The sequence below is a fragment of the Microchirus variegatus genome (assembly GCF_963457635.1).
Source record: "Microchirus variegatus genome assembly, chromosome: 11".
NCBI classification, from domain to species: domain Eukaryota; kingdom Metazoa; phylum Chordata; class Actinopteri; order Pleuronectiformes; family Soleidae; genus Microchirus; species Microchirus variegatus.
Window position 1 is genome coordinate 11202545 of NC_139812.1, and position 14691 is coordinate 11217235.

At 39.4% G+C, this 14691-nt stretch overlaps 1 protein-coding gene across 1 annotated transcript in view; it reads right to left on the reverse strand.

The window, feature by feature from the left end:
• thada (THADA armadillo repeat containing) overlaps positions 1-14691 on the reverse strand; it is a gene marked incomplete at its 5' end in the record, with an annotated part of 92585 nt that overhangs the window by 51888 nt on the left and 26006 nt on the right. The window contains 2 exons of the mRNA XM_083897242.1: positions 5335-5466; positions 9070-9159. Of these exons, the coding sequence (XP_083753368.1) occupies positions 5335-5466; positions 9070-9159 (222 nt within the window). The remainder of the gene's footprint in view (positions 1-5334; positions 5467-9069; positions 9160-14691) is intronic.

The following is a 14691-nucleotide window of genomic DNA, read 5'->3' on the forward strand; positions in this document are numbered from 1 at the left end:
CAAACTATACTTGATTATGTGAAGTCCCAAATCAGCCCTTTACACGTTGTATTGTGCTAAATTTACTGCTCACATCTTATTTTAGAGTCTGAAAGCAGATTTCCATCATAAAAGGTGGGTCAAATTTTACTTCCGCAAGTCTATGTACCACAAATTACAGAAGAATAAATGACAGTTGTATGATTCAACAGATTCTCACTATACAGTATATGCAGAAGTGAGCAACTGGGAAAGAGAGCTGCTTTTAGGTTAGGAGTTTTACAAAAGTAAAGTGATGGATGCTATAGCCATGAGAAAGTAGACTCATACCCTGAACTCATTAAATATTTACAAGTACATTACATGTATTTAAACCTAACGGTTTCATACTAATTGTTGGATGAGCAAAGTCAATACTAAATAGCCATGTGGCAGTACCAACATCCAGTCATCCACATAGTCATATAATCTATAAATGAATTATAATAATTGGAGTCTTGAACATACCATGCAAAGTGCCTTGAGATAATGTATGTTATGAATAGCCTCTATACAAATACAATTTTATTAAATTAAAAGAGCATACAAGTTTTTTTTTAATTATCTTATCAGCAAATTTAACCTCCATTAGTAATTTAAATAATGACGGGTCACAGCCACACAGTATCAGTTAACATTTTGAAATTCGAACGTGGAACAAACAATTTCTTTTTTTGTGACTGGCAGGCTTCAGCCACTGTTGACAGGTTCACATTGCTGAGATTTTTCTTAGCGATCCCAGCAGCCTCAGAGTGCCGGTGCAGTGATTTATGCCCTGTGATATCCACTCCAGGCTTCTCTCTTCACACTCCCCATCTGCTTTACTCCTTCCCTTTGCTAAACTGCTAAGCTTCTTTTTTTTTTTAAAGGTAACATGGACAATGACGAATTGTAAACAACTTAGAATTTGTCATTGTAAATTGTCCCTCTTTTGATTTTTAACATACACAGTGAGTGTATGCAGCATCTCTTTTGGGAAGGAAATGAAAGTGGTGTCTCTTAAAACCTCACTTTAGTTTATGGGCAATACCATGATGCCCTTTCAAAAGAAATGAGATATGTGACAGTGAGGACGGGAAAGGAAAGGAGTAAGATAGGGAGGGTGAGGAGAGATGCCTGGACTGGATATCAACATACGTAAATCACATTACCAGCACTGAGACTTAAGGACTATGGCGGAAGGAATAAAGGGAGGAAAAAGAGAGAATGGGAAAGACAAAAACTGGTAGAGAGAAGAAGTGGAAGACTGAAATAAAGCAGCCATTATTAGAATAAATGTATTTTCTCATCATCATCCTCCCATTCTGCCTTCGTCATTCTCTTCCCGAGTCATTACCTGTGCAGATGTGACGCAAGCAGAGGTCAGGCAGCAAAGGAGTGGGAGAGAAATGGCATGAGGATAAAATGCTGTGTGGAGTGAGGGAAGAATTATTAGGCAGGATGCTTCTTCCAGTCTACAGAAGAGGAGGTGGCTCAGATCATCCGACACGTCTGCACACGCTTAGTAAAGATGGGTTTGGGGGTTGGGGTAGTGTCGAGAAACACGGCTGGAGCCAAACAAGTTGGGGCTGGACTATATTTAACATCTCCAACATGTGGGCTTCATTTGGGTGGATGTATGCTTTGCATACCTACTCCGGCAGACAGTCACAACTCAACTTTTAATTGCACCAGGAACTGAATTTAGGAATAACCTTTACATTTCTAACCCAACTCCTGGTCAGTTAAAATATTGGCCGGGTAAATTTGATATGAAACAATATATATACACTCAGCAGTTCAACTGCTTACTAACATAGATGCAACCACATGGCAACAACTCCAAGTTGGTATATTTCAGACTACAGGTGAACCATTCATTGTTTTCAAATCAAAATCACAATTTAAACAACACATTAGCAAATCACAAAGGCTGCAGTTTACATCTTCTATTGTCAACATCTTTCTTTGAAAAAAAACTACGTCTCTCCTTGCAATAGAATGTCGAGCAGCTACTGTTTTTTTTCCACTATTATATTTTAGAGTGGAGAATCTGTATCAGAATGGAGAAGAAAGGTAATTTCAGTGACTTTGACTTGACTGGTCTGGGCATTTCAGAAACTGCTGAAGATCTTCGAAGATTTTCATGGACAACTAAACTCCAGTGTTTACAGAAAATGATCTGGGAAACTGAGAAAATATCCAGTGACCCAGAGAGCAGCAGTTCTCTGGGCCTGGGGTCATCAATATGTCAGAGGAAAAAGACCAAACTGGCTGGAGATGATAGAAAGGCAATAAGAACTCAAATAAACACTTGTTACAACTAATGCATATAGACGAACATCTCTGAACAGATAACATGTCAAACAAGACGGGCTACAGCAGCCACTCCTTCCACTTCATCAAGTGTCCTTGGAATCTAAAGTGGCTGGAGATCTAGACAATCATTCCTGCATGAAATGTTGGGATCCAGGTGAAATGAGGGGAGAGAGTGGTAGAAGACATATGCAGTATAACCGGCAGCATTATAGCGGCCAATTTGTCAAGAAACGGATCTCTTCAATGGCTGTATTCATAAAAAAGTGAACAAGACGGCTAGATACCAAAACAGTTGGGGCCAAGTAAATGGAGGAGCATTTTACCCAATCCCTCAAGATCCCTACAGACAGCAGAGTTGTATCCATCAATCCATCTTTTACCACTTCATCCTTCACATGAGGGTCGCCGGTGCCAATCTCAGCTGACGTACAGCGAAAAGCAGGGTACACCCCGGACAGGTCGCAAGTTTATCACTGGGCCACATAGAGACAAACAACAATTCACTCGCACTGCGTTCAATTTAGAGTGTCCAAGTTGACCTAATCCCCAAATCAGCAGGTTTGAGAACCCTGGACAACCTGGAGAAAACCCATGCTCACACGAGGAGAACATGCAAACTCCATGCAGAAAGGCCTTCAGACAAGGTCTTATTGCTGGAAAGGCAGGAGTGCTAACCACTACACCAACCCGTGTGGAAGAATCCCATTTAGTTCCGCTGTAGTGACCGATCACTTCATATCACATACAGAATCAAACACTCATAAACTTCAGTATCTGTTTTTATTCCAATTTCTAAGCATCAAAGTGGATAATTTTTGGATAAAGATGTTGAAGTCCAGAATAATGTCCTCTCCAGCTGTTTATATACTCATGAAAGGTACAGCGGTGTTTGGTTTAAATATATTGGGTGAAGTTCTTCGATATAGGGTTAGATCTCTGTGGATTTAAAGTTTGCAGCAAACTCTGAAACCAGAAGTGGCAGTGCTCATTTTTGCAAAAGCTTCTTCTGCCATCATGTTGGTATAAACAGACTTAGTCATGTGACGTTGGAAGCTCTACAGGAGGTAATAAACAACACTGACACTTGGCTCAGTGTGGTAGAAGCAGCAATTTCAGCGTTTATACCAAACCAACAAACCATCTATTGGAGGATAACAATACTACGTGTCCAACCTACATTTACAAACACTACCAACATTTATTTTAAAAAATACAACGTAACAGACACACAGTTAGACGAACAACACACACACTCAAGTTATCTAAACTGTCAATAAAGCATTCCGACCTCAAGGTCATCGTCCAAAATCCACCAATCTCCTCTCACAACTTCATTCTGTCTCACACACACACACACACACACGCATAATACGTTCATCAAAGCTCACTGAGACAAATGTAGTCAGGCAGTGGAGGTCCTCACAAGAGCAGTGACGCAAACCGTGTGTGTGCAGGCTCGAGCTCAGTTTGCAGGTGCAGTACATAGAGATGAACATGTTCCAATAATATTTGTAGATTTCTCTATCTGGGGAATGTAAAAGATGAAGAGTGTAACCACATTTTCCCAGTGGCCTGTGAGGCCTCCGCACACAGTAAACAGTGAGTGTATTCAGATAAAACCAGTCACAACTACTATGACATGAGACAGCACGAGCAGTAAAACAACCCTCTGTACGTGTTTTGTCTTAGTGTGCAAACGAAGACACGGACACAAAGACTTGGTCATTTATCAGAATACACAGCATAATCAGAATTGTGATTCAGAGATTTCAAGACATGGGTTTCTATGAAAGACGTACTGCAGGAGCACCTGTGCAAACAATACACAGGAGCACACATTGTTGAGGCTGTAGGTGTTTTGTCTCAGTGATTGTGAAGTGTACTATTCTTAGAAAGGGGTTGCGGTTTAAAGGAATGTTTGAGAGGTTTATCGTGGATGTGAGAGCAGGTGCGTGACCCTCTTACATTTGATAGCGAAGCCCTTTGGTTGAATGTTTTTGACTGTACCGTAACAGCGAGGCCAATCGCAAAAACAGATGTACATGACAGACAGATGGACGAAGCTTCTCCACTGGTCAGTTGAGTAGATGGTTCTCAATGGCCATTGTTCTTAAAATACACAAATTAAAATCTTACTAGAGGTGGTGGACTCGAGTCACGTGGCTTGACTGGCGTCCGACTTAAGTCGCAAATTTGAGAACCCGAGACTTGCTTGGCCGACGTTAGTAAGAGCTGACTTGAGACTAGACTTGGACTTAAATGATTTGAATCGACTTGATTTATGGAATATGGAGTTACTGTTACAGTGTGTTTTTGAAACACGTTAAACATTGGGTGTCTGCTTTTGTGTGTGGTCTTGCATACAAACCTGGCAACCGAGTGACACCAACATTGTGATGTGAAATTTCAAATCCCACAAAAGGACAGTAAGACAGAAAGTTAGTTGGTAGCTATTTCAAGCTAAGGCTAGTTGTGGTGGGTCTAATATTTGAAAAGCATTTCCATAGTTTAATGTAGGCATAATGTCTTTATTCCTTACATTTTAGGCTATGTACGTTTATTTATTTTCATTTCATTGATGTTAATTATATATCTTTTTTATAAACAAGTCAGTTGTATGGGACAATGAAGCAGATAAAACAGTAGTTCAACATTACCGTCTTTTTAAGCACATTTAAATGTGGAATACCTGGGAAATCATTTTCATCATTTACATTTACTTTCATCTTCATCTTCTATATTCATATGGCTTGAATTGTAACATGCTTGATTTAAAGCAGGGAGTCGGCTTGACTTGCTTGATTCTTGCAAGAATGACTTCAATGCAACTTGAAGGCTAAGACTTAAGACTTGCATATGTGTGACTTACTCCTATCACTGGTAATTACTTTATTCAGTATATGAACCATTTATTATGTACAATAAATGTGCGTATGCTTTTGTGTGTGTGTGTGTGTGTGTGTGTGTGTGTGTGTGTGTGTGTGTGTGTGTGTGTGTGTGTGTAGCACTGATACCAACCTAATGATGAAGGGCATGAAAGGTGCTAGTCCCAGAGGAGAAGATGACCCGTCCATGGGAGAAGGGTAGAGTCGACTGAGCACCAGCAGCAGCAAGAACAGACTGGGGTGTAGCTTCACCTGACCACTGTCACTGAACACACAAACAAAAGCCTTTGAAAAAACTGACAATTGAAATGTAAAGGAGTTTAAAGGATCGAGTTCAACTGCGGCTGTTTCTGGACACCAATCAAAACATTTATCGATCTATTCTCAACCTACTGCCACTGCAGATTCCAAAACAGTTTTAGTAATTATTGCCAGTAAAGACACAGTATGTGATGCTGAGTAACACAGACAAATAAAACAAAACTTGACTTGACATGCCTATAATTGTTGTAAACAGTTTGGCAGGGAAGGATCAGTAAACACAGTGTGCCAGCATATTATTTGTCTGCTGAGACTCTGTCAGACACTTTCAATGTGAACCAAATTTGAGATTTATTAGATCCACTAAAGGAGGTGATGTTTTTGTTTTGCAATATTACAATTATCGTTTTATGCATTTCAGATTATAATTAATGCAGAGTCATATTTAGTTATTAGTGACAGCAAGGCTAGGAATTCATTCAATAACAATATAGTTATAGCATTATAATGTTCTTTAAAAAAAAAAAAGATCAATACTAATCGCCATTTTCTTTTACAAAAAAGTTTGAAAGCACAAATAACCGGTTTCTCCTACTTTGACTGAACATTTTCTAATCATCTAAAACTCATTTAATCAAAATAACTATCAATACAATTTAAAAAAATATCATATGACCATTAAGTGAGAGCTACAGCAATTTACTAAAATAACTTAAAAGACTATTAATGATTTATTCTTGAATAAAATGACAGATGCATTTGTGTTTGGAAAGCAAATGTTTGACTATTAGGAGAGGTTCCAATCCATACATTTTTATCTATAGCAGATTTCAGAAATGATGTACTGTTTATGATTAGGAAAATAAATTAGGCTTTCAATGGAAGGCAAGATATATTTTGCTTGAGGGCTGGATTTGGTTCACAGGCCTTTATTTGTTGATCACTGGTCTATGAGCATAGTCATGTCAACAGCGTCTACAAGTGAAATGGGTGCCTGTGACTAAAATGAATGATTAAAAATACTACGCTTTTATCAAGAATGTGACCTTTCTAGAAATGGTGATAAGAAAAATAGTTATTATTCATCTTATAGGCCATTTGTCATGGATTTTCATTAAAAGAATGTTTCCTTTTAGGGATAAATAGCCTTTTTTTCTGAGAGTGGGATGCATTCAAAGTGTCTTACTTTATTATTTGACTTGATATGCTGCAACTATAACAGAGAGCACGAGAGATATATAGCGGTGAACGTAGTTATGTGTAGCCCGTTGTCAAGTTCAAACAGAACTATGAAAACCACATATAATCAAAATGCCAACACGAAATATAACAGGCCTTAATTTCGCTGGCTTTTTTGAACACTGCATATGAAAAACCACCCACACACCCAATACAGTCATCTCCTCATCCGTCCTTGAGCTGAGCTTTTCACCTCCCTTTTTCCCTCCATCCAAATATCATCATCACCAAGTGACTCAGAGTGGAAACAGTGTGCCTGTGCCAGCGGTTTCACATTTTCACTCCGACAGGCTCACAGTGAGAGAGGGAGGAAAATGAAGACACAGAGAGAGAAACAGCCATGAACTTGAAATAGAAAATAGATTGAGATCGAAGATTAAACGTATGAAGATCAGATACCTAATATACGTATAGAGTTTTACAGTCCATCTGTGACAAAAGGGCCAAATCTGAAAAGGTTATAAAACTACTTAAGCTTTACCTGTGCCAGTGCAGCACTGTGCCGGGTTATAATACAGGAACATGATAGGAAAACAATGTTTACAACGTAGGGAGAGCTCGCAGTCGAAGCTAAGTTTTATTGTAGGTTTGCGAGCTTGTAAGATCTGCTTCCGTGAGCATATGTCAGGAGAGCGGAATGTCCTTTGGGCCCCCGTCATTAGTCATGAGGATCTCATAGAACGGCCGGCAGAACAACAACAGACCCCCTGCGAAAACAACTTGTGCTTTTCATTAATTCATTCTGCGCTGAAACCATCCGCCGGTACTGTTGAACTGTAGATCGGCGCGATGGTTCGCTGTAATAGCGGCCCAATTAGTGACCAGTCTAATGTGTTTAGTGTCACAGTTCAGTCAAGCCCAGTGGGACGGGATGTGATGTCAAGAGATATAGGGAGGGAGGCAGAAAGAAGGAAAATTGCAAACACATTAAGTCATGTTGGGATACAGCTGGAGGCTCAAACACTTGACAGGATGAAAAAGAGACTCAGTGGCTTTTAATGGCGCTCTTAAATTCAATGCTGCGTGCCCTCGCTCACTCTAAACTCCTCCATCATCTGCAATTTATTTTGGTTTAACATCTTTTACAGAGAGAGTGCAGTGACAGTACACTGACCTTAAGGAGGTTCATTTTTCAAAAAGAAAGCAATGAAAGGGACAGTAGCAGAGACACAGAAAAAGGCTCTTAAAGAAATAGGAAACCCTTAGCGAACCATTTCGTTCACTCGCAGACAAACAAATCATCCGTTTGTTTTGGAAATTAGACAAAAGATCTCAGGGCATGACATGAAAACCGTTTTCTTTGGAAGAGAGGGCCGGAGGAGATAAGACAGACATAACAAACAAATGTAAATATAGAAACAAATTCAAATTTCAAGAAACTCAAAATAACAAAAAACTTCCATTACTGTTAAAATTCCTGCATAAACAATTGTCATGTTCAGGTTTCATGAGAATGTTTGGGGAGAGCCTCTGTGCTGAGCAGATGGATTGCATCCATGTGTAATATACATGCATCAACTCTTAATTACAACCTCAACATTTCAAAAATCTCATTTCTATAATCTTTCATTTATTATGCGACCTATTTTGAGAATGCACTTGTACTGCCACTTCCACAAGGCTGTTTCAAACCACTAACAGCAGCTCTTCTACCTCCTGTCCTGCTGTGCACTGCCACAGTGTAGCACGGCTGGTCTGTTTGGGTGGCGAGATGCACTAAGATGATGTGGGAATTCAGAGAGCACAGATCTGGTTCCGTGGGAAATTTACGAATGTTTTAACAAGGGGTTGAAGGGAGTGAGGGGGGGGAATTGTGACAGAGGCAGTCTGAAAAAGCATTTAATTAATTCGAAAGCGTATTAAGATAAGGCTGCCTGAGGAGCTGTTGGATGACGCCGGTGCTTTTAAAAAGGGAGTTTGGGTCGAACAGTGAAAGATAAGGCCAATGAACCTCAGTGGACTCAACTCCCCAAATGGAAAAAAAACAAAAACTAAATCTCGAAAGACATGTTCTTTACATGGCTGTAAAACCGTATGCTTTAAATAAACAGTCTGTCAACTGTGAAAGTTCATTTTTGGCAAAAAGGTGTACACAAGAACTCAGTCCTACTTCATTATTGGTGAGACCTGAGTTCACAGTCTCTGAAGAAATGTCTCTTTTTAATGCTAGAAAAAAATAGTTACGGTAAATTTATTTAAAAACCCAGCAGCAAAAAAGCTCCACTTCACAATCAGTTTAACAGAACAAATACGCTGCCTTAAATGGCTTAAACGTGGGTGAAATTAAACCCCTAATAGGATCAACGAAGTGTGAAAAGCCATGGCAAGGCCTGAATGTGGAGTGTAGATTAGAGGAGAACCACCTCACCTTTCCACTGTGGCAGCAGCCTCCTCCAGCTGGTTCAGAAGGAACGGATAGAGAGCAGGAAAACGGGTGAAAAACTCTCTGCCTGTCATCCTGCAGGGAGAAGCAGAAGGAGGGAGGAGAAGGGGAAAGATGGTATGAGGATCTAAATGTCAACAGGCTTTAGGTGTACACCAGGAAAAAACTGGATGAATCGTTTTGTCCAGGAAAGTCATTCCAGATTTAACATTCATTTTAATCCAGCCTTTATATGTGTACATATAAAGTCAGGTCACAAAAGAGACAGATTTAAAGGTCCCATATTATACCCTATTTTTCCAAGTTAACCTAGTTCCCTGGTGTCCTAATGAACATGTCTGTGGCATGCTTTGGTCAAAATACCATAAGGATGAAGCACCACAGCAGTTCAATCACCCTGTCAAAACAGCCCTGTTTAGTAGTATCTCTTTAAGTCCACCTTAAAGGTCCATCTTAAAAAAAAAACCCACAGAGGCTACTGGGAGCTAACAGCAGTGAGCATTTGGAAAAGAGATCAGTATCCACTGGACAGAAAAATCCTCTGAGGCTGGAAGTTTGTGTAGAACTCTGTGCTGCACTGTGGAGCCAAGAATAGAACCTTTCACGGACTTTGCGGACTTCCGGTTTTTGGATGCCGTTGCCCTGGCCAGCACTCGTACGTGTTTTACGGACAAAGTGAAGATCCGTGAGACAACAATTCCAGGAATTAACGTCTTGTGACGTCCCAAGGACAAAAAAACCCCATAAGTGATTCATCTTTTTTCAAACTTTGGCAACTGGTAGGACCTCCAAGAGTCCCAAATATAAGTATTAAAATGATTCAAAAGTTGATTTTGCATAATATAGGACCTTTAAAAAAATTAAAAGAAAGAGATTTAACACACAACACTTCGAGTATCACCCCCTCTGAGTTGAAATTGCTTTCTGCAGATTTTTATACCAATTCTTGCAAAAGGGTCAGCTGACGTGAAACGAGGAATTGCAATTCACAGAGTTGTTGTTTTTCGGCTCATTGAACAACAGCATCAGGGTTAGAGATGTGGAGCACACATGAGCGCTGATAGGCACAGTTTGAGACCAAACCAAGAACGGCCAACAGAATGTAATTGACAATAAGACAGATTGTCTTCTGTGCAAACTTGTGACTTAAATAAACTTGGGGAAAAACAAGGCAGTGTAATGCACATTTCAGTCTAGGGCTGCAATGAGTGACTATTACTACTACAACTAGTGTTTTCCTTTATTGATAAATTAAAACAAGTTCTTCTTTGAATCATATAACAAAGAAATAATTTAAACTGAATAATTTTGGTTTGTGGACAAATAAGACATTTGATAACGTCATTATTTCCAGGTTTGGGAAACACCAATCAACATGTTCTAAAATTTTATGGCCCAAGCAACTACACATTCATCAAGAATATAATCAACAGTTGAATCGATGATGAAAGTAATCATTAGCTGCGGTCCTATTTTAATAAAGTGAAGTAGATTCATGGTGCTGCAGAGACATTGAAAATGGATAAAGCGAAAAAAAAAATATCCAAAACTAAGAAATTACAGAGAGCACAGCAAAAAAAAAAAAGGGCAAGACGAGTAAAAAAGATATCTATAAAAAAAAAAAAGCACCACATATCTGCTGACTCAATCTTGAAAAGAAATAAAACAGTAGTGAATTAAGGCTAATGTCATTTAGAGGAACAGTGGCAGCAATTATGTGCTTATTTTTAGCATGTTCCATAAAACATCTGTCTGTACCTCCAAACAACTAAGACAAAAGGAGGAGTCAAACTGAGGAGAAATGTCTTAGTCAGACATTGTAATACTCCGATAAGGACAATCTTATATCAAAAGACTGGAACAAACTGAGCCTTTGGATTTGTTTACCCTCTAACTGCTCAAACACAACAATTGCATTAGGGTTGTATGCACATGTGCCTCTGCCGTGTGTTTGTGCGCACGCATTCATTCAGACGCATACACGGCTATCAGTAAAAAAACGACAAACGTTATATTTAACACTGGCGGTCTCGCTGATGCAACCGCCATTCAGCCTCAAGGCCAATAAAGTTTTTATTTAAACTCTGCCAGTCTAAATCAAGTTGCTCCTAAAGGGAAGAGGTTTGGTCTGCCAAGCACATGATCACAAGACCGGAGAGATGGCAAAGTGCTGCAGTCACGACTGCCACTAAATCTGGACTAACGCACACACATTTGGATCTGGTTCAAGTTAGCAGCGTGCGCTAACTCATGGTAGGCAAGAGATTCATGTGTAAAGGTCTCAGAGCCCCTCTCTTGACACAAATATGTGTGTGTGGAACTGGAACTGCAAATAAACTATAAAGTCACAGTGAGTGCATATGCAAACATGATGCCATGAAAACCTCTGCTTTCTCCAACGCGTGAGTCTCTCCGTCTGATGAGCTGCCTGAAGGGCAAAAGTCAGAGGTTGTGCCAGAGCAGATAACGAGGTCAAAAAGAGTTGACAGAGAGAGGAGAGAAGAGAGGTGGTGGGTGAGGTAGAAGAGGGACTAATCATACTTGTAAACTCGAAAGTCACGTAATTTCCACTCATTGATGGGTTGCGTGACCTTTAGAATAACATTCATTAGCAAGTTGTCGTGAAGTTATGACAACACAAAACGCCAGTGTGAAGCGGAGGCCAAACCTCTAATCATTCTTTTTTAAAAACCACAGCTGTGTCTACTGAAGATGGCAAGCCTTTTCCAGACAAACGATTGCTGCACAATAACAGGACAAGTGTCCTCATTTTAACAATAAACTTAGAAGAGAAAGGAGTCGGTATCGAGAGCACGAAGAATGACAGCCGCAGACGCAGCGACGAGTCTGCTGTGATTTGTGGGAGAAAATAAGAGCCAAAAAAGGATTTAAATTTACACGATATTTTTTCCAAAATGTCCTTGACCTGAAATGTTACTCTTGCAGCGCGGCTTTCTCGTGTCGTGACATTACATGAATGTTGTGACATGACACACAGCAGAGGAGATTAAGTATATCAAGTATTTTTAAAATAACACCAAAATAAACATTACATTGAAACATCCCAACACTGATATTGGAATAATGAAAATAAACAATACAATTCCAGTTGTAGGTACACTTTGACACACTGAGGACACTATAATCTACTTTTCAACTGTCAGATCCTCAATGGTTGTATAATTATTACATTTTACGTCACACAAATGTAAAATAAGTGGCCTTCTGGTTTTGAAAACCCCCATTTTTATCGAATAAGCTCGACGTTTACTTTTTCCAAATAACATCATGTCAAAAAAACGATATTATATATTGGCACAATATTTAAACAAGTTTCTTTGCCAGAAATGAGATGCTTGTCAACGTTGTGTTGGCGTTATTAATGTGATCGAATCAGAATGTGTATATTTTATTTAATTTAAGCAAATACAAGCTTTTTGGCCTTGTGTACAATTAAATTAGTCCAATAAGAAGTAAAAGGGAAGAGTGAACTCAGTTAAACAGTTTAGATAAGATGCAGATGTTTCTCTGCCCTCTTTGACGACAGTCATGTTCATTAAAATGTGTGTTTTTCATGTATTGTCAATAATATTTATGAAGTAGGATTGGATAGTGGACATTCATTCGCTTTATAAACATGATTAAGCAAAGTCGATGTCTCTCTCTTCAAAGACAACTGTTTACTTAAAGGCTCAAAACCACGTCAGCAACGTTCATTTGAGAGTAAAGAGAATATGAGGTGTAAAAATGTAATGTTGACGCAATATTAGGATAAAGCTGGAGACGCTGGGTGGAATGCAGACAGAAAAGACATCTTCACAGTGTCAACAATGTTTAAGCTTTCTCTCGACAGCAGTGTTGCCTCAGCATCACTGTATGGATAAACAGAGTGAAGAGGCTTGCGAGGACTGAGGGCCCTCGAGCAAACAGCACGCCTGGATCCTAGTTACTGCAAAAATACAGAAATTCCCACAGATAGCAACAAGCTCGATCTTTTCAAACATGCACACACAGTAAGGGCCATACATGAGCAGGAAATACTGCAGCTACAAAGAGGCAATGACACACAGTTCAATAATGTTGCGTGGTCAAACTGTCACGGTGCATTTTCTGCTGCCAGAGATTGCACGGCAATAAAAGCGTGGCAATAACAAGGACCAGGCGTGTGCGAAAGAAACTCTCAAACACACACATCTATAAATGAGTTGCAGCTTTCTCACAAACATGCACACAGTTCTGCGCCAATTTCTGGATTTACTGAACTATTATACTGTTACAACATACATGTATTGTGTAAAGCACAACATGTACAGACAAATGATGGTATAGGAGAATAATACAATCTCATTGTATTCCTTCCTATGTCACCAATTCTCCCACATGATTACGAGGGCTGCAACTAACTTTATAATTTTCAAAACCGATTCATCTGTTGTGTATTTTCTTGATTCATCTACTAGTTATTTGCTCCATAAAACGTTGAAAATGTTGATTGGTGTTTACGCAACCTTGTAAATGTGATGTTTTTTCCACAAACCAAAATGCCTACTCCATTTTAATGATTTCTTTGTTATACGGAGCAAAGAAACAAGAAAATACTTAGGACTTGTGTTAATTATTTAAAGAACACTTTGGCGATTCATTTAGCAATCGATGAATAACCGTTGCAGCCCCAATGATTATACAAAAACTACCTCACACGAATGAGAAAAAAAGAAAACAGCGGACGTGAGGAAGGGGAGATAACACCACAACAACACAAGTGCACCATGGGAGGCACAGTAGACTGAAAACACAAGTGAAAACAGACCAGATAAACAGGAGCAGCCTTGGTTCGGTTAAGTCTATTCCAATCGGAAAAAAGTAAAAGGAACCAGACTGAACTTTCTGGAGAAAGGCCCAGAACATTGTGAAACCCTACCATGGTCACTCAATATAGACCTGCTCATAGGGACAATGAGGTATAATGACCACTATGTTGTTTACCTTTACAGTTTACATTTAGCACAAAGCTGAAGGCAGGAGCTAGAAGCTCGGCCGGTTGAGCATGACAAGGCTTATTCGTGTCAGAGATGGTATTAAAAAGTGGAAAGTTTATTTTTTCCTAAAAGCCATAAAACATGACACTGCATTTATTAATATAAATATGGCTAATGCATTAAACTGGTACGAATAACTCAATGCAATTAAATCCAAATGTGAAGGATAGTATAATGTTTTAATTAATTTTAAGCTTCACAGAGGATTCAGGATCATACCACCACCTGGATGATGTCAACTGGATTTGATTTAACGCCTTCCTGAACAGTTGACAAGTACTGGGCATTTAAGGTGAGACCTAAGACTTTCCTTAATTCAGTGTCATTGAATGCTCTTGAATGCAATCAGAAATTAACTCCTCAGTTTGCTGTGGTCACATATTTATGACAGACATGAGGAAGGGTCAGATCATGCATTCACAATAGCAGGAAAATTCCAGGCGTCTGGACACATATCTAGAATGTAAAGAGGGAAAAAAGGAGGGAGAAATGCAACATTATGGATGTCAATGTCCATATGACACCAAAGAAGAAGAAGGAGTGGAGCCTGGCCTGAGCATGTAGGGAC